The 18,643-nt window shown below is 51.2% G+C and overlaps 7 protein-coding genes across 7 annotated transcripts; 5 read left to right on the top strand and 2 right to left on the bottom strand.

The window, feature by feature from the left end:
• Positions 1-686: 686 nt before the first annotated feature.
• On the top strand, positions 687-1,345 carry A1O5_02101 (uncharacterized protein; the record flags this gene model as incomplete). Its single annotated transcript, XM_007742717.1, has 2 exons — positions 687-934; positions 1,039-1,345. The coding sequence occupies 2 exons, from the start codon at positions 687-689 to the stop codon at positions 1,343-1,345; spliced, it is 555 nt and encodes a 184-aa protein (XP_007740907.1).
• A 1,632-nt stretch (positions 1,346-2,977) lies between these two features.
• A1O5_02102 (uncharacterized protein) lies at positions 2,978-4,079 on the top strand (the record flags this gene model as incomplete). The annotated part of the gene is made up of 3 exons (XM_007742718.1): positions 2,978-3,399; positions 3,486-3,683; positions 3,743-4,079. The coding sequence occupies 3 exons, from the start codon at positions 2,978-2,980 to the stop codon at positions 4,077-4,079; spliced, it is 957 nt and encodes a 318-aa protein (XP_007740908.1).
• Positions 4,080-4,513: 434 nt separating this feature from the next.
• Positions 4,514-5,436, top strand: A1O5_02103 (uncharacterized protein; the record flags this gene model as incomplete). Its single annotated transcript, XM_007742719.1, has 3 exons — positions 4,514-4,898; positions 5,076-5,278; positions 5,359-5,436. The coding sequence occupies 3 exons, from the start codon at positions 4,514-4,516 to the stop codon at positions 5,434-5,436; spliced, it is 666 nt and encodes a 221-aa protein (XP_007740909.1).
• A 15-nt stretch (positions 5,437-5,451) lies between these two features.
• On the bottom strand, positions 5,452-7,449 carry A1O5_02104 (uncharacterized protein; the record flags this gene model as incomplete). The annotated part of the gene is made up of 1 exon (XM_007742720.1): positions 5,452-7,449. The coding sequence occupies one exon, from the start codon at positions 7,447-7,449 to the stop codon at positions 5,452-5,454; it is 1,998 nt and encodes a 665-aa protein (XP_007740910.1).
• Positions 7,450-8,072: 623 nt separating this feature from the next.
• On the bottom strand, positions 8,073-13,991 carry A1O5_02105 (uncharacterized protein; the record flags this gene model as incomplete). Its single annotated transcript, XM_007742721.1, has 1 exon — positions 8,073-13,991. One exon carries the CDS (start codon positions 13,989-13,991, stop codon positions 8,073-8,075), a length of 5,919 nt encoding a protein of 1,972 aa, XP_007740911.1.
• Positions 13,992-14,542: 551 nt separating this feature from the next.
• Positions 14,543-16,805, top strand: A1O5_02106 (uncharacterized protein; the record flags this gene model as incomplete). Its single annotated transcript, XM_007742722.1, has 3 exons — positions 14,543-14,565; positions 14,628-16,578; positions 16,638-16,805. 3 exons carry the CDS (start codon positions 14,543-14,545, stop codon positions 16,803-16,805), a joined length of 2,142 nt encoding a protein of 713 aa, XP_007740912.1.
• A 621-nt stretch (positions 16,806-17,426) lies between these two features.
• On the top strand, positions 17,427-18,399 carry A1O5_02107 (ubiquitin-conjugating enzyme E2 D/E; the record flags this gene model as incomplete). Its single annotated transcript, XM_007742723.1, has 4 exons — positions 17,427-17,453; positions 17,518-17,634; positions 17,818-18,031; positions 18,281-18,399. The coding sequence occupies 4 exons, from the start codon at positions 17,427-17,429 to the stop codon at positions 18,397-18,399; spliced, it is 477 nt and encodes a 158-aa protein (XP_007740913.1).
• Between the last annotated feature and the right edge of the window lie 244 nt (positions 18,400-18,643).

An 18,643-nucleotide genomic window follows, 5' to 3' on the forward strand; every position in this document is an offset into this window, starting at 1 on the left:
ACTTGTTACAAGTACAAGCACAAGTATCCAGTATATGAGAGTAGTCTTTGGCGCGTTTAGTCATTTTCCGCTCTCATCATGAGTAACAAGTACAAGTACCGAGTATTACGCCAAGTACGCTTTCCCCTGTGCCGTACCCAGTAGGTCTAGCGACTCACTGCGTTGTGTCGCAAGTTGCAACGTGCAAACCAACATATCCAAATCCCTTAGCATGCCTCCATAGTCTAGACTCTTTGGACATGAATCTGTCAACTTCAAACGAGCCGGTCACTGACTGGATTTCGGCGTCTATCCGGCCTTTCGGGGGCAGGCCCCCGGCTTTCTTTCTCCGACTCCCGTCTTCAGCATCTTGCGGGAGCCGCACTTTGCAGTCCACCGGTCTAAAACAATGACGCGGCTCGACTGAAAGTCCCTTGACGGTGGACGGAACGGTGGTACTAGATATGCGCGATCGGAACGTATAAAGCTGGCACTCAGAGTGCTATGTCTCCCCCTGGGCTGGTAATTTACAGCGTAGGTCAAAATGAAGGTTTCTTTGCTTGTCAGCGCTGCGGTCTTGAGAGCCACCTTAACATCTGCTCGTCCTCCGTCTCCCTTATCTCATTTCTTCACTTGGAACCCTCCTGGACCAGGCGATGGTATGATTGAGCTCAGAAAGAGCAACACGTTGGCCAGGATGCTAAACTATGGCAGTTCGTGGCCCGTGCCCTATGCTCAATACTTTAGCAAACCATGGCTTCCTACCACACAGCGGCAAAAACATCACTGAAAACGACACAGTCAACGCTTTGAATGCAGCTCTGAATGTCGATCGAAAACTCGGTGTTTTTCTATTTCAACACGCAATCACTACCAATCCAGCGCCAAATGCCACGGATTTCTCGCTCGACGACCTCAGCCGTCACAACATCTTGGAACATGATGCAAGCTTGAGGTGCGCTGACATTTCACCCAACTGATTCAATATCTCCCGCAATGCCCTTGAGTCTATGTCGAAGCTTCAACCCGCGATCTACCCACTGACTCGGCACATTACAGTCGTGGGGATTACTATTTCGGAGACGACCACACCTTCAACCAGACGATCTTCGACCAAACGAGATCATACTGGACAGTCCCAATTATCGACATCGAAACCGCGGCCAAAGCCCGTCTAGCTCGCGTAGACACTTCAAAAGCGACCAACCCGACTTTCAACCTCACCACAACTGGTACCTTGTTCAGCTTCGGAGAGACGGCTGCCTACATCATCGCTCTTGGCGACAGAGAGACGGGGACAGTACGGAGAGCGTGGGTGGAGTATCTTTTTGGTAAGAACCGAGTTACGGTCCAAGGTTTGGTTTGACGGCACAGATCAAAACTGACACGTGATTGGAGCAGAGAACGAACATCTCCCACTTGACCTGGGGTGGTCTAAACGGAAAAACCCAATATCGAAACATGACTTGGGTAGTATGTTGAAGAGAGTTGTCAATGCGACAGGAAGCTCTCCGGAAGATACTGCCTTGTTGATCAGACGAGGTGGGTTTCACGGCGGCATTTAGCTTGCACGAGATATTAGGGTAGAAGAGCCGAGCCCTGCGAAGTTGTTGTCATGAAAGGATGCGAAACTCAAGAGTACAGATAACGAGAATGATTGACATAGGCCGCTCTCACCATGTACATTCAGAAACCCCGTGTGGACGGTGAACAAGTGAATGTTCACGCTCCAGGCGGGAGTTAAATAGAAGCAGCAAACCTCCATCCTTACGTGCCCGCTTATGGCAACGCTACCGTGAGCTTGATATCTTCCTGTCAGCAGCACGAACGAACATCGAGGCAGATTCAAAAAGATCTGTACCACAGGTTGCTGAGCTTTCGAAATCTCTTCTGCTGACTGCCGTGTACGTCCAGCTTTGTTTTGATCATGAAGTTCTTCCACGTTGACAGGGAGGGAAGGCGGCCCACCCGGCGACCTGGCGAGCAAACCGTCCATCTTCTATTCAGACTGCTGGCAGAAGTGACAGTAGACATGAGCGATTCGCAATGGTAGTAGCACCGTAATTTTTCTTGCAGAAACCCCGTTGATGTGAGCATTGCCTTCCCTGCGGCTGGGAAAACACCGCAGACAGTTGTCTTCAGCCATCTCTGTTTCTGAGTGGAGCATGGAAGCGCACAGCCGGTTTGTTCTGACAAAGCCTGTCTGGTAATTAGGACTTTTTGTTTGTGAGTAATCTAGCTATATATGTAATACAATCTATGTGGAGAACTGTCCGGAATATTGTGAGTCTGCTCCACTTTTATATCCAGATGCGGAAGGAGCATATCTTGGCGAAGGCCGTTCGTCATTATTTTTGCCTCGTCGGATATGGCAAGACCTCTGGCTCCTAGACTACTCGTTCAAAGACATTGACCGCCTTCTAGTCAGAAATAGGGCAATCTTCGCGTCGGCAGAGTCTGGTGCCGAGGGAATTTCCTTGAATTCCCGCTCGTTGCACGAATCAGGGTTCTTGTCGTCGAGCGCGGAGAGGCAATGATATCGATCGGAGCAACACGTAAAGAAATGGTTGCCTCTGCTGGTCATACAACGGGCTGAAAAAGCACTTCTCGACATGGTATTTGGTGCAAGGTGTCCCATCTCGTCCGGTGCAGCGACTGTCCTGACGAAGACTAACCTCGCAGAAATTCACCTCTGTGTGGCCCACCTGGCTCCAGTGTCGTGTACGAAGTGAAGCTCGGCCGGAGAAAATAGTTGATATATGCTTGGAAATCAAGAATTGGTAATAGAGACGAAATGGATCCGAGAAAGGGTCTCCTTTAAGCCTTTCTGGAAGTCAGCTGCGTGCTTGCCGTTCCCCTTTCGAACCTACATACCGCTGGAAAGTGAATCAAATAAATCTCCTTCCCTCGTGAACTTGTTCGGAACAACTCCATGAGAAATTAAACTTCGTCCTTTGTGTTTCAGTGAACAGCAAAATTCTTATCATCATCACAGAAAATGGCGATTGAGACAGTTCTTCTGACGGGCGGCACCGGGAGCATTGGCGTGTGGGTGCTCGAACAACTGCTGAGCCAGGCCCACAAAGTTATTGCCGTGATTCGACCTCTGGCGAAATTTAAGAAGCATTTTGACGAGAAGTATGCCACTTACCTCACCAATGGATCGCTCGAGCTTGTCGAAGTGCCAGACTTGACAGTACCTGGTGTCTTTGATGAGCGCGCCTCCAGGGCTGATGTTATCATTCACGTTGCAACGCCCCTGACGACCTCCGGTTTCGAGAACACAATGATCCGAACGACATGGCTGATTGATGAAAACATTCTTAACGCGGCAAAGAAATCGCCGAAAGTCAAGCGCGTTGTCATATCAGGCTCTATCGTGTCGGTAGTCAAACTCCCAGAAGGGCTGTTCCAGACGTGGTAGCGACTGAAGAGGATTGGAATTCCATAACACACGAAGAAGGCTTGGTGGACTTACCTAAAGCCTATTCCTACTCCAAGACCAGCGCAGAGAAGCACGCGTGGGCGTGGATGAATAAAGAGAAGCCCAAATTTGACCTGGTCGTTCTCCTGATACCGTCAGTTATCGGCAAGAGCATCAACCCTGGCTTCAAACCCAACAAAGCGTCTCTTGGTGGCATGTCTAATGCGTACAGCTATTTCATTGACACCCCCCAGCTGAGTTATGTATTCAACCCTTGGATGTGAGTATCTGACCCGATGCACGTTTCTCTCTTCAGGCTCGAGACTAACACCTTCCAAGGGACGTCCAAGATGTGGCTGCCTTGCATATCCGGTCCGCAACGGACATCGACAACGTCCCTGGTAACGAACGATACTTGATAAAGGGCCCAGGTGTTCTGGACATGAACGAGTTGGCAAACAAGATAAGGGAGGAGTTTCATGAGCTGCGAGGTCGGGTGCCCGCACCAACAAGACAAGGCGAGGGCAATCTTGCACCTCTTACCACGTTCGACACCACCAAGGCCCAACGGATTTTCGGTCCGGAGTCGCAATTCCGCGACGGCTGGTCGTCGATGAAGGACACTATTGCAGATATTGCCCGGTTGGTGCCCAACCCGCCCACGACTTCACCATAAGTAGTTGACACGGAAACCGCGATCCGCACGGCTTTTGCATTGGAGCTGCCTGTAGATACTCCCCTCCTTATGTAGCTAGCCAGCGATCAATCAACATACACGTCATTACTTGAAACATACTCCAGGTGTCTAGAAGAGCCAGCTCTGGAAAGTAGCTTTGACCATAATGCAGAAAGGAGAGGCGACCAACGACTTTGACGTTCTTGGCCACGAAATTTACGGCTGATCACCAAGCGTTAATGACACTTATACGGTCGACCAAGTGGATCCCAGCGGCAACCGGCATCATGATTCTCCATTCCGAACACGACAGCTCGACGGTCTTGTTGCGGGACAGGCCTTGCATCCTTTCCCGCTCAATCCCATATCTCTACCCAAAATACAGACTATCCAGCTAATACCCTCTTCAGTGCCTCTGGTATAACCATGGGACCATGCTCACCGGTCCTAGCCAATATCTTTCCATCCACTTCCCCAGCCCGACAACCGTCAGCTTCACCGTTTCCACCAGACAACCGTATCCGCAAGCCTGGTCGACAACAAGAACCTCTTCCTATTCATACTTCCCCAATGTCCCTATTTTCACCCTCATCAAGCACGCGCTACGAATCCTTCTCACCTTGTGCATGCTCCTCATTAATCTGACGAAAGTCCAGACAGACGGCCAGCCCTCAAGACTTGACGCGTACGCGGATTTCGGGCTACAGCTCAGTTTGCTCGGCGGGACCATCAGAGCAATTGCCGAACGGACAGAATGGTGGGTCCTGGCACCGGTGAGCTTGGGGATTGTCTGGGCGTGCTTGAGGAGGGACTATGTCGGTACGGGTGCAGTCTCGTTTTGTCTGTGGTTCTCTCATCCCTTGTGGTTCTGCCCGAGGCTCTGCATCCAAATTAAAAAGCAACCCCTGCCTCGACATCGTCTGGGTCCGGGCAGCAATCACTGTCTTCAGGAAGGGCCAGTGATGCTGAATTGAGATTCTCTAACTGAACGTATAGAAGAATCCCTCTTAGTCCTCCAAGGTCTCGGAATCCAGACGTCCACGTCCTCTCGCTACTTCTTCACTGGCGCAACGACGACATTCATCCCGACCACGCAGATCCAGGATATTGTCATACATGAAGCCTTCAAAGGGCTTGAAGTGCGGTTCTACTTGGCGGTGATAGTCGAGGGGGCTACGGAGGTGGTGGTTGTCTTCCCTGTAGGCTTTCCCTTCTTGACGCCAACCAAATTGCTGTGCTTCCGGCAATCCCAGATACTGACAATTTTTTAACTCTGCAGACTCTCCTCCCACGGCGGGAGATTCTCGAGGAAGTCTGGCGAGGATCTCGGAAATGCTTGTATTCAGGCATCCGGTGAAACGAACACTCGATTCTACTCTACTTCAGCATTCGTCTCCTCAAACTCTTCCCTAGTTTTATCCCTCGCCTCCCGACTCTTCGCCCACTTCGCATTCAACACTTCCAACGTATCCATCCTTGGCTTCTTCATCACAGGGACATACCGTCCGCTGGTTCTTGCCCTGCTACTCCCATCAAAGACTTTCTGACTTCGCACTCGAAAATTTCGAGAACCGTCTCTTGTCGCTCCTCTCTGGAGAGAAGTGCCGTCCCCCTGAGAGATGGAAAGATCGAGCAAACTGCCTGTAAGGAGTTCTTTCATCTTGGCATCGCGCCATTGGGTCCAGAGTTCGTCTACCACGGCGCCGATCCCGAATTTCCCGTCATTCTTGGTGGAGTTGGTGGTGAGTGCAGGGACGGTGGCTTCATCGCCGGCATACAGCCAGTTCAAGGAGTCTTCCATCATTCCACCACTTCCGTTGTCGTTGTCGGGATATATGCAGTCCCACAGCACTAATGGCGCGTCATCGGCCATCTCATACATTGGTCGACCAGGATTCTTCTCAATATCAAGCAATTCATCGATAATGCTTGGTTCCTCAAGTCCCTGTCCGACAAGGAACAATATTGCCGCCATGCACCGCACCTGATGCCACAGGAAGGCGGTGCCGTGGACGCAGAAAGTGTATACTTTTGGGCCTCCTTGCAGGGGTGGCCCACTTCCATTTCGGAGTACAGAAGGACCGAATCCAGTTTGATTAAGACCTTCATGTTCTACAAACACTTTCCCGGTTTCGGGGAAGTCAAGCACGTCCGCGAAGGTTACCCTCCTCACGCAATTCGGCATCTGCTTGCTCGTATCAATTTTGCAGAAATTTCTGAAGTCGTGTACCCCAACGAGTTTCCTCGCAGCTTGCCTCATTTTCTCGATGTCAAGCCAGCCCTCCCTGACACTCGCCGGCCCCATTCCGTCAGTGCGTTGCATACCGAGTGGACCCGGGGTGGGGCAGAACGCAGGGTTGGTGAAGAAATATTTATACCGGCGCTCGCGACAGGAGAAGCGCGCATCGAATGTGGGTGGTGGAGAGGGGCACCAGGCAAGAACGCGGATATCGGGTGGGAGGATCGCGTTGAGAAGGGAGATGTACGGGAGTTCATCCTTGATAGGGTCGAACGGTTTTGCGTGGTAGTCCGTGGTGAGGTCGGCGGCATTGATGGATGGCATAGTATCCGCCTCGCCATTTTGCTGTTCCGCATCGCCGTTCTTATCGTCAGACTCTTCTGGCACAGGCTCTGGATTGGGTTGAAGCGGTCGATTACTCCTCACTCTAATCCCAATGACCTGGCCAAACGCAGACACGCCTCTATCCGTCCTCCCGCATTTACTATACTGATATCCTTCCCAGTTGAGATCTAATCGGACTTTGCCCTCTTCTCCCGGCTCTTTCGCACCTTTTACGTATTTCCACCTCCTCTGGTCCTCTCCCCAGACCACGTCATAGCTCTGATCCGTCCCCTCGGCCAGCTCGGGAGAAATCAGCCTTGCTTTCCTCAGCGCCTTCCATAGAACCTCTTCAATGGTCGGCTGCGGCGTCACATTGCCGTTTGCGTGCTCGTACCCGCCGTAGCGGCTGCCAATGTAGGCAAACTTCAAGGCGATGTGCCGGGTTGAGTAAAGAGAGGGATTGAATGCACGCGTGCGGCGCGGTGATCGCGATCTACTACTGCGGCGGACGACGACGGGAACGGGTTGCTGGGTTGCGGACGAGGGGAATGATGATGATGCTGGGACGACAGTAGTAGAAGCGGGAGAAGGCTTGTCATTGTTGTTGTTGTTCGTGCGCGTCGTCAACGAGGCCAGCAGCGTTGTCTGTTCGCGCAGTTGTCGCTCTAAAGTCGTGATGCGCGCGATTAGGTCTGTAGTGTTGTACCCCGTGTAGTCCATCTCCGTCTCCGTCACCGGTTTACTACCGGTTTCAGCAGCGCTTTCTTTCGCGGCCTGGTTCTGTGTGCTATTACTGGTGGCTGGCATTGCGAGGTGCGAGGAAAGTTGAATTGTGGACCAGCACCGCCGCCGCGCAGCAGTGGGAATAGCAAGAGCAATGGCGCGTCGGAGAGAATCAGTACTCCAGGTCTTGCGGCAGAGAAGCCTTGGTGGCACGAGCCCGCTCGTGAAGAATTCTTGCACAACGGCAGCAACAGAAGGCATCAAACATGAAGCGAAGGTGAAGCGCACAGAGCTTGCGCGTGCCGACGATGGTGATCAGCGGTCGGCTTTTTTGGGGGGTCTTCAGATAAAAAAAAAATTGGGAAGAACTTCGGGATGATGTCACCCGAGACGAGGCTACACCAGAGCCTTGTGCAACAGACAAAATGAGGAAGGCAACAGACTGATCATGTGCAGTTTGATTTTCGGTGATTCCACCCGATTCTTTTTATTCTTTTTTTTGTTTTCTCTTTTCTAACTTTTAGCAATCGCTATCAGCAGAGAAACGGACGACGTGTCGTCCTTAATCAACTCGCGTGCCGCACGGTCTCCAATACTGGGAGAGTAACCAACGGAATGGCAGTTCCCACACCTTGTTCCTTGCTTTGGTGCTGCTGGCGTGCAGCTTCAATCTCAAGCCGAATAAAACTCGTGGTCAGCAGTTTCCCCTAATCCACCGTGTCGTTTTCCTGTCGTGCTTCATGAAACTCCTGTTCTTCATCATCGTCGGGGCTTCCTTTGCTGGCGCTTGCGACTTCGCCGGCATTTCCCTGCGAGTCTTGAATCTCGATTTCATCCTCTGCATCATGCATTTCCTCGTCTTCATCTTCTGCCCCTTCGTTATCTTCTGCCGCGTCTTCACCTCCGTCCTCCGCATTCTCCCTGGATATTTCGTACTCCTCAAGCATGTGTTTCTTTTCATCATCCATATCTTCGAGCTCACTAAGCTCACTGCCCGAATCTTCTGCATCAGCTTCTTCGTCCGCGCTGTCTTGAATAGAGCCCCTCCTAGAGCTTGCTCTGCTTCCATCCAGGTCTTCGTCCTTGGTCTCGGCTAGGCGCTTGTTAATCGGTGCGTCTGTTCCCAGTTCCGCCTTTGAAGACACCTCCACAGCAATAACAGATGTTTTGGAAAGTATTGGGGTCTTGATTGGTGGCGGCTTCACAATGGCAGCTTCCGCTTTGCGCTGGATCTCACGCCGGGTGACTGTCTTCGTACGTCCGGGTCTAGCTCGCTCGCGCGGAACCTCGGGAATTTGTTGCCCACTTACGACCGGAAAATGGGTGGGCGAATTTTGCAGCCCAAGTCCAAAAGGTGCAGAGATTGACACTGACAATGGTCCGTCAGCAGCACCATCGCCCTGAGCGCGGAGCATATCGTTCAGACGAGCACGGTCGGCACCATCATCGCCACCAGTAGTGATATCCGTCGTCATGTTGATGAAGGTGCCTTGTGGGAGGGCAGCATGCTGTGGCTTGGGCTGTTCTTCTGGCGGCAATTGTTCGAGGAATTCTTTATAAAGACAAGCGTAAGAGTCGCCTATGAGATCGTCAATGACAGGTCCTTTCATTAGACTGTTGTTGAGACGTTTCAGGTCGATGGCGTCTCGCATGATGTCCAAATATACTGAGGTAGTATCGGGATCGTGCGCCCATTTCTCCATCATCTCTGACTTCTTGGTGAATTCCTCATAGTTCATGCCGTCGAATAATGCTCGTTCCCGACCTTCGGGTATTTTGCCATGTCGTCTCAGAAGCCGCACATAGGTTGTAGCCACCTCCTCCCAGACCTTGGTATGATCGAGAAAATCAGTCGTCTTCCTCCGAATCCGGCGGACCAGAGCGTCCAAGCTCGCACGGTCGTTGAGCTGCTCCAGAATGTGCACGAAGAAGGAGATGTATCGGCCAGTATAAACGTAATGACGTCCCGGCCGTTCAAACTCAGGCTTCCAAACCTGCATTGTCATGGTTTTGGTGAATATCTGTTGCGTAAACTGGTGCTTAGCGCCAAGAAGCGCCGCGAAATCCGTCCCTTCATCGTAAATGATATGCGCCGCACGGTCGGTGATTCGATGATGCCAATTGGACTTATCCGCATTTCCAAGCCTCTTTAAGATTTCCAGCATGTATCGCACCCAATCCACTCCTTCTTCATCCTCGGACAAATGCACACCTTGCGCATACCGAGATACCTGCAGATATTGGTGGGCTTGTGTGTGGGAGATTTTTTGGCTTCTCACCATCTTGTGAACAATAGATACAAGTTTGAAATGGGGCTCTAGGATTGGCTCATTGGTCTTCTCCTTCTTAGGGAGAGCCTCGACGGCCTCAATGATGGCATCCAGGACGGCTTCCGTAGAGACACGGCCCTGATTCTCCGGACTTTGGAACATCTTCCACAGACACTTCGCGCGTGTGTAGTGGGATGTCCATGACTTCGGTCGATCTGTCAGCCTCCTGCTGAGAAGATAAGCTGCAAAATGCCACAGGGCATACTGTCCTAGGGGCTTGTGATATGGTTGCTTGGACATTGCCATGTCAATGGTGCTGCTCATATGACGTACATGTTTGTCGGTCCTGAATGCTTCCATATTCAATGGGGGGCGAGAAGATGCATACAAAAGAGTGGCAAACTCGGTGAGCATGTCCTCAACCTTCTCTGTAGTTTCCAGTCGGTCATCAGCCGATCGCAGGGCTACTGCAGTAGCCATGATGTAGCAGTGAATCGCTTGACGCTCGAGCAGAGCAATATCGCCCCTTGATTCATTGAGTTTGGTGGAATTCCAGATCAGGTCGTCTTCAATCTTGGCCTCATAGACCTGTGCCAACCGATACCAAGTCTCCCATTTCTCAATGTTGTGATCCAAGTCCTGACGGAAGAAGATCGCAGCAAGATCCAGGTCGTCGGTGGGAGTTGGGTTGACTCGTTTGATAGACTTATATTTCGAAAGCGTGAGATGTCCGAGCATGAAGTACCAACCACTGTTTGCCGCGACCTGCGTGTCCGCTTGCACAATACGTGTCGGTAGATCACCGATACCTCGGATGCACCGATACAAGTCAGTTGCGTTGATAATTGACTTCAGATATGAAGAAATGATGCGCTTGTTTTGCTGGAGCGGTGGTGGACTTTTAATCACCCCTAGAGCTTGCTGCATCTTGTCAATTGTGCCTTTGAGCTCGCTTTTGTTCAGATCCTTGACGTTAAATCGCTTAGCATATTTCATGATCGTCGGGATCAAGGACCAAGCTGTCTTCTTATCCAAGTTTTCCGGCGGACAGCCGTGGTCGGCATCTCCAATACCATTGGCAAAGCGAAGCTGATAGAGATCGAAGAAGACCTGGGCAATCTCGGCGGTATAGTCCTGCTCCGTAGCGAGACTCCCCAATTCGGATTTGACCAGCTTTACAAAGGACTTGTTGGCGTGTTTGCAGTATTGCCGGAGACCGAAGGAGTTGTGGACCGCGCACAGGTATTCGGCTAAGTCGTCTGCTGCCCGAGGGTGGAGAACCGGGTCCTGGACAGTCCCCTCTTTAAGAAGCATATATTGTAGAGTCCATACTCGAACAAGCATCTCTCTAAGCCGGTCCTTGCTCTTCTCATACAACTTTGTCGAAGTCGCAGCTTTGAGCTGAGGCCCCGTAGACTGACCAACGCGTATTGAGTCTTCATAGATGACAAATCCGCAGAGGAGCTTCACAAGCCTTGAGACTGCTTCCAATGACGAACGAAGATGGGCGGCGTCAACACATTCAAACGGGCTAGAATCGTTGAGGACTTTGGTCAACAGTCTGATCATCACCTCGTCTGCATCATGTAACCATTTGAGCATCGAAATTTGCCGGCTACTTGATTCTGCTTCCAGATGGCGCTTAGTAGACAATTCCTTAACAATCGTCTCAATCGCTCTGAGGAGACAAGACACGATTTTGGGAGTATATGAAATAGCCGTGTAAGCGTTTTGAAGACGTCTCCAAAGGTACAACTTGAGTGCCGCGTCTCCGGACTCAAGAAATTGGATGAGCTCCTCAGCCTGCATTGAGTGTCGAAAATCAGAGTTCCCACTTTCAGATTTAGAGGCTGGCTCTAGAATAGGTTCCAACTTCTCGATGACCGCCACGGGTTCACTGTTATCATCGTCGAAAACACTTGTGAAGAAATCCCGCGTACTGAGAGCTGATAGCTCTCGATCAATGGCTGCCACAGAGATCACAGACATCGCAGTATTGTTTGGAAGAAAGACTGGCTCAGCATTGGTCTTCTCTAATAAGACTTTCAGTTCCCCGAGTAAGGATACAATATGTCCTTTGTCGGCATTGTCGTCCAGTCTGACGTGGGCAACTGATGTCCAGATATAGCGCAGAATCAGGGGATCGCTCCTACCAAGAGCAGTTGAGTTGAGATAGAGCTGCATGAATTCACTGGCCAGACCAGACCACCTCTTCAAGCGGTCTGCGTAGCTGATTTGACTTGTATGATCACAGTCACCACCTAGATCGGTGAACGTAGCGGTGGTATCAAGAAATATTTCGAAAAGAGTCTCGACGAGCTCGACAACTGAATGTACATCCGAATCAATTCCATTGACCCGCTCGAGACTCAATTTGGAAAGGTACGAAAGGCGTCGGTGCAAGAGCTCCCATAAATACTCTTCCATTATGCACGCCAACTCAGCCACCAGATGTTTCATATCGACGGTCCATTTCTCACTTAAATATGGAGATGGACAACGCTTACTCCTCTTGCTGGAGCTAGTACAGACTGAAAACAGCCAGTAGGTTGCCGCGTCGTAGATATTTGTTGGCTCAGCATTGAGCAGAGCAATTAAGGAGCTCAATATGGATTTGTCGGAGCCCTTGGGGCGCTCAATCTCCTTTGGAATGGCAGGTTTGAGGTGTTGCAGGAACAATGCCATGCCAGTCGCTTTCTCAGGAAAATCTTGGTTGCCATGACCATTGACGATGGCATAGCCCTTGTCATCTGACCAGTTCATCAAGATCGAGCGAAGGTCTGCAGAGAGTTGTAGGTCTTCCTTGCAACGTTCGGAATCTTCTCCATCGACGGTGCCAGTCCAAAAAGCTTGCTTGGCTTGCTCTGGTGACAGGTACAGCTTCATGCCGAGCTTAATGAGAAGGGGGTTTGCCGCATCGAGTGCAACTTGGTCCGCCTGCTCGAACACAGCGAGTTGGTCCAGGAAGTACTGAGGATCCTCATGTGAGGCTTCATCCTCCTGGGCCGTAAGGTCAGCCATTGATTCCCTCGCTCGCAATCTTTTGCTTTTTGCTCGTCCTTCAGTTTCATCGTTCCCAGCAGCTGTTGTAGACCGCTTTCGCGATGGTGCTGCAACAGTACGTTGCACTTCGATTGTATCTCCATCCGGGAGAACTCCTATTTTCTCATTTTCTTGTTGTCTTGCTCCGCCCGGCTCAGCCACATCATGGTCTCGCGGCGATTCCTTTTCAGCTGGTGACTCGATCCGGGTTTCCGTCTCGGCTGGAGGTTGGACAGGACTTTGCGACGCTTCGTCCTGGCGGGAGCCGGACGTCCGGCCTTCTTTGCCAGTATTATCAGAAACCGCAGCCATTTCGACATCGTGGTCAGTCGAGTTCAGGTCTCGCAGCTCTATTCTTATTATAGTAGCACTGCCAAGAGAGGAGGCGCCACTTTGAACGCTCTGAATGATCTTGGAAATCTCTTTGCCCAGGGAATAGAGGTCAGGCGAGGCTGGCTGTAGAAGAATTTGACCCACCGCGAAGCTCAGAGGACGATATCTGTCGTCAAAATATTCGAGAACTTCTGTATGCTTCGGCAAGAATCGGTAAGGGTCATTAGATTTCTTCAACACACTTAGAAGCCTGTCCTTAGGTCGTGCGTCTGAGCTTTGAAGACGACTAAGGTCATCTTGTACCAGGTCGATTACCTCTTCAAGTTCACCAGCTGCGAAAGCTTCATCAAGACCTGACAAGTCGATGGTTTGTTCACCATCCTCATCCTCACCAGCTAGGACACTTTCTAAGCAGAACCGTGCTATTCGCTGGGTAGACAGGACATCCGCTACACGGGCAGCTTTCTTCCAAGAGTCTAGATCGGTGTCATCGCGCTCAAGCGCTTGCCCAAATTGTCCGAGGCTTTCCTTGCAGGACTCGGCGTAGTACTGACAAAGCTCGGACCGGGAGAGCCTCTGGTCTGGGAGTCGATGGCGGGCAACATCTAGAAGAAACTGACCCCTGTTCTTGAAGGCGAGATAAATAAGCTGAGGAACTGAACTTGCGGAGGATTCGGCGGCGCTACTGGGGAGAAGGGAGAGGGCACCGGCATCGGCCTGCGCGGCGGCTATTGTCGCCTCATTGTCAAGTTCGTCATGTTGAAAGTCCGAGACCACGTCTGGGTATTTGAAGACTTCGGATTTGAGCAATTCATCGTAAGCATCCTTGGCTTCTTGAAAGTACTCGGGGCCTTGAGAATGAAGTTTCAGGGCATTTTGATAAAGTTTAAAGGCCTCTTCAAGCTGGATCTCTCTCGTGTCATCGATCTCCTCTTCAAACGTGTCTTCGGGTTCGACGTTGAGAGCGGTAAAGGCCGACATGATGGCTCTGATGCTAGAAGTTGTCTCCCTCTGTTGACATCGATTTGCGACAACTCAGCTGTTGTTGGTTGATAGTCATCTTAGATCCAACACAGGCGCCGACGCCTTCCTCAAGAACCCAGGCGCAACGATCCGGATGATTAACAATGTCACGCACAGAAGGTCAGTAATTTTCCTGGGAGCACGGTGAAAATGTCGTGAGATGGTAGTCAGGACGATGTTGACGATGTCTCGTTTGCCTTCAACGCGTCCAAATGCCGAACTTAACGCGAGGCGAAAGTCGCACGTCCAATTCGGGAAAGCTTGCCGAAGATGCACTCAATTGATCCTTCAAGCATCTCCCAAGCATGAACGAGACACGTAGCATCCATTCCCTTGTGGTGATATGAGCTTTGTGGCTTTTGCTTGACAGTGCTCGTCAGGGTCCATATCGGCTCTATCCTGACCAGGGACTTCAATTTAAAAAGGGTTTGCAGATTGTCTCCTGAAGTCAGCTTTATCCATCTGTTCTCAATTCAATTGTTCAATCCGCCCATCAAGGGTGCGCTGTCATGGTTGCGCCGGCGGTGCCTGAGTCAGTCCCCCCCTCTGGATGCTGTTTCTTTGCTGTTGGCATGCCTAACGAATTGGTTGCAGAATCATTGAAGATGATGAAATCGGACTCGCTGTTGACGCCCGCACAGAAAGTCTACCAGGACTTCGCGAATTGGGACCTCCCGATCTTGTTCACCTCGTCAAGCAGAGTGTCAAAGCTGGCAACAAGCAAACTGGCGTTTACCATCATGTCACCGGCGTCGACGCATCCTCCTCTGCAAGCTTGGCCGCGTACGTCAATACCTTGACATTCAATCCTGTCGACAGATCGCACAAGGTGGTTTCAGGGCTCTACTGCTGCTACAATGCTTTTTCGCATCTAGACATGCGGGTGGAGGTCAAAATCCCGGGCAGCGTGGAGAGTTACTGTGTGGACGAAAGGGGGGACAGAAGAGTCGCGACAGAGAATCTCTGGCTAGAGACATTTCTCTGCGCGGTGTTGCGGGCATATTCGTATTCAGACAATGGCAGCGGTGACACGATAAAGAAGATCATTGGCGTCAGAAGATTCAATCCGATCATTAACACCGAGTTGGAGCACCGATTCTTCGAAGCTGCCGAGAGACTGTTTTTCAGTGGCCGTCAACTTGGCTCGGACCCGGAAATTCAGATCCCCAATGTGGTCTCAAACCATCTTACAGCAGGACTCTTGAAATACATACGAACAACGGGACGATTTGCGTCAGGCATCAATTTGTTCGAGAAGCTACGGACAAAGGACGTGGAAGTATCGTCGTTGCTGGCCCGGGTACTGCTGGATGGAGACGAAGAGATCCAAGCCGTCCGTCTGCTGCATGATTCATTACAGGATGTGCCTATGGATTACGCACTTCTTGACTGTCAAGCCGCCTTCTGCCAGAGCAAAGGCGAGGGCGAAATGGCTTTGGAATTAGCCAAGCAAGGAGTCACAGCAGCTCCCAGTGAATTCAGCACCTGGGCTCGATTGGCAGAGGTTTATGTTGACCTAGAGCAGTGGGATCTGGCTCTGCTTACCTTGAACTCCTGCCCCATGTTCTCATACCAGGATAAGGATTCACCTAGGATGCCTGAACCAAGTCGCGTGCTCCTGCCGATCTTACCAGAGAGCGCACTAGACGAGATCGACGAGGGACAGCCCAGGCAAGGAGAGCCATATGATCAAGTTCATGTTTCGTTACGAAAACTGCAGGCAGCCACGTATCAGGGGACCTTTTTGAAGGCATACAGCTTGCTAACACGAATCGCTGCAGCTATCGGATGGGACACATTACTGAAGACGCGCAGTCAGGTCTTTGTGATGGAAGAAGAGTACCGGTCCGAAAAGCAGCACCAGGTGACTCCGAAGATACCCACTAGCAAGAATGCTAGCACAATCGCCCTGTCCGGGACACCGAATGGCTACTCGAAAAGAAAGGAAAATGGAGCAGATGAAGACGACGAATCGGACGACGCCTCTGATGTAGAAGAGCCAAAGAAGCTCGACGAGGAGAAGATTCTTGATGAATCTTCCTCTACTGCGCCCACTCTAAACGGCGGCGTTGACGGAAAAAACGAGAACGCAGAGATCAAGGCGCACCGATCAATGGAGAAACCAGTGCCGACGATTGCAGCGGAGGAAGTCAAGTCGGGCAGTGATGAGCCAGACACGTCTCATACACATTATCCACAATTCCAGAACAAACGCCTGTGTGAGAGGTGGCTCGACAATCTCTTCATGGTGCTGTATGAAGACCTCCGGATCTACACGATATGGCGAACGGAAATGGGACAATACCGCCAACAACAAATGCAGTACAAGAAATCAGCAGCGGAGTGGGAGATCCTGGGAGACCTTGCTGAGCGGCTGCATCATACAAACGAGGCATTGGAAGCATATCAGCAATGTTTGAACATCCGGTTCTCACCCAAGGCTATGAGAGGTATCCTGCGAATGTACGAGAAGAAAGGTGACACGAGGAACATACTGGCATGCCTAATTCGACTGACCACCTGGCAATACCGGTGGTACTCAGAGGTGAGGAAACTTACTGCAGCGATCGAGTTTCAATCCTTACGCTGACTTGACATGACCAGTTTTCGCCCGAACTCTTCTACTCGATACGGAAGCTCATTGAGGAGGAAGGGGCTGTCAAGATCCGCTCCATCGTACAAAGCACCAACCTCCCACAACATGTCCTAGATCTGACTCACGAATATTGTCGCTTGTGTGTCACTTTTAGGAGCAGTGGCACGGATGGATGAATGATGGATGGGTTATGGGCTCAATCAACCATGTCAGGTAAATCGTCTTTGTACATGAGAGGAGGGAGGGGGGGGTGGGGGTGGATCGGATATTCTTTGCGTTGTTGCTCCTGAGCGACTTCCCGGCGGCGGCGTCTCGTCAGACTCAGATGGAGAGGCTATCAGGTAGAATGAAGACCACAAGCCTAGCCCGGGCGGCGTGTGTCTACGGTCTATAAAAAGAAATTGATGTCGAACATGGTTGGGCACCCTCAACACCGCCTTCCCGTTAACTGGTGTGAATTCTTGCGCGTAGCCGTCGAATGCGTCTCCGAAGCATTCTAGAACGGTCAATCACTTGCCTTTGCAGTGCAAATCAACCACTTGATCATTGCCAGATCATTGTTCTCTGACATAGACCATCAACCTCCCTCCCAAAACAACAGCTTCCTCTGCTCCAAACCAGAGATTTGGTCCCATATCTGTTGCTCGATCGCACCGACTTCTCACAGCCTGTATCTCCAAAAGCATTTTGTTGCCGAACTCCCGTTCCTGCGGCCTTGAGGCGGAACGACAGGAGCCAGGCACTGAGGAGGCTGTGAATAAGTCCCACCTGTGACTGATCACTCAACTTCAGCCATCATGACTAGCCAGAAGCGCATTACCAAGGTGAGAGAAGAGCGCTTGACAAAAACTATACAGGCTTGTGCATACAATTAACGTTGCACGTCAGGAATTGGGCGATCTCACCAAGTCTCCCCTTGCCGGAATCACGGTCGCTCTGGCGGATGAAGCAGACCTCTTCCAGTGGAAGGTAACCATGGAAGGACCAGCTGGATCGCCATATGCTGTATGTCTATCTCGATTCTTTCCCACGCAACTCCGTTTTGGCCCTGGCGCAGGATCTTGGGTCTTGTCCACAATAAGGCTGTCTGGTCTGCTACTTCAGACATCGAAGACCGCAAGTCAAACAAACAGGGAAACAAACGGGGAACCTTTACTGACCTGTCTCCACCCTTTTTTCCATGTCCAGGGCTACCTCTTCAACCTCTCCTTGACCCTCCCGCCCAACTACCCCTTCAAACCGCCAACGGTGACCTTCACCACCAAGATCTACCACCCAAACATCTCCAACGACTCTCCACCAAACTCTGGCACCATGTGCTTGGGCATGTTGAGGGAGGCAGAGTGGAAGCCCAGCACCAGAATCGCCGCGGTGTTGGAGTTTGCTCGCCAATTGTTGAAAGGTACGTTGACACTGGAATGTTGCACTTTGCGACCCCCTTAAATTATCCACCTCCCGTTCCTCTACTTGCAGGGCCTTTTGGCCAAGCATTTCCCATGTGTTTTTATCAATCACCTGTTGCCCTTGCCACGGATGTACGAGCCTGCCTGAGTCGGGTTGTTGAGCTGGCTCGTGACGGCAGCGGCGTCAAATGGATGTTCAATTTCGATTCACCAGTACTAACCCGCTCTTATTTTTCTTTTGCTTTTAGAACCAAACCCAGAGGACGCTGTCGAGGGCAAGATCGCCGACCAGTATCGCAATGACCGCGCCGCGTATGAGAGGGAGGCCCGGGAGTGGGTCAAGCGCTATGCGACGGCGAAGAAATGAACCCTTCCACGGTCGTGACTACCGAGTTACCTTTTTACTCGCAGTCCATTTCGGCAGAAGGGGGTACCGTTTTTTCTCGCAGGAATTGCGGAAAATCATGACTGCCAGTCTGGGATAGGGGTCATGTGGAAATGATTGATGTGACCAACGGAACATGTCGACGGGACACACACGACGCGATCTGACACGGCGGGCATGGTGATTGTATGGATAGTTACGAGGCAAGCAAGCGCGATGATCAATG

This window comes from Cladophialophora psammophila (genome assembly GCF_000585535.1).
Source record: "Cladophialophora psammophila CBS 110553 chromosome Unknown aczJe-supercont1.2, whole genome shotgun sequence".
NCBI classification, from domain to species: Eukaryota; Fungi; Ascomycota; class Eurotiomycetes; order Chaetothyriales; family Herpotrichiellaceae; genus Cladophialophora; species Cladophialophora psammophila.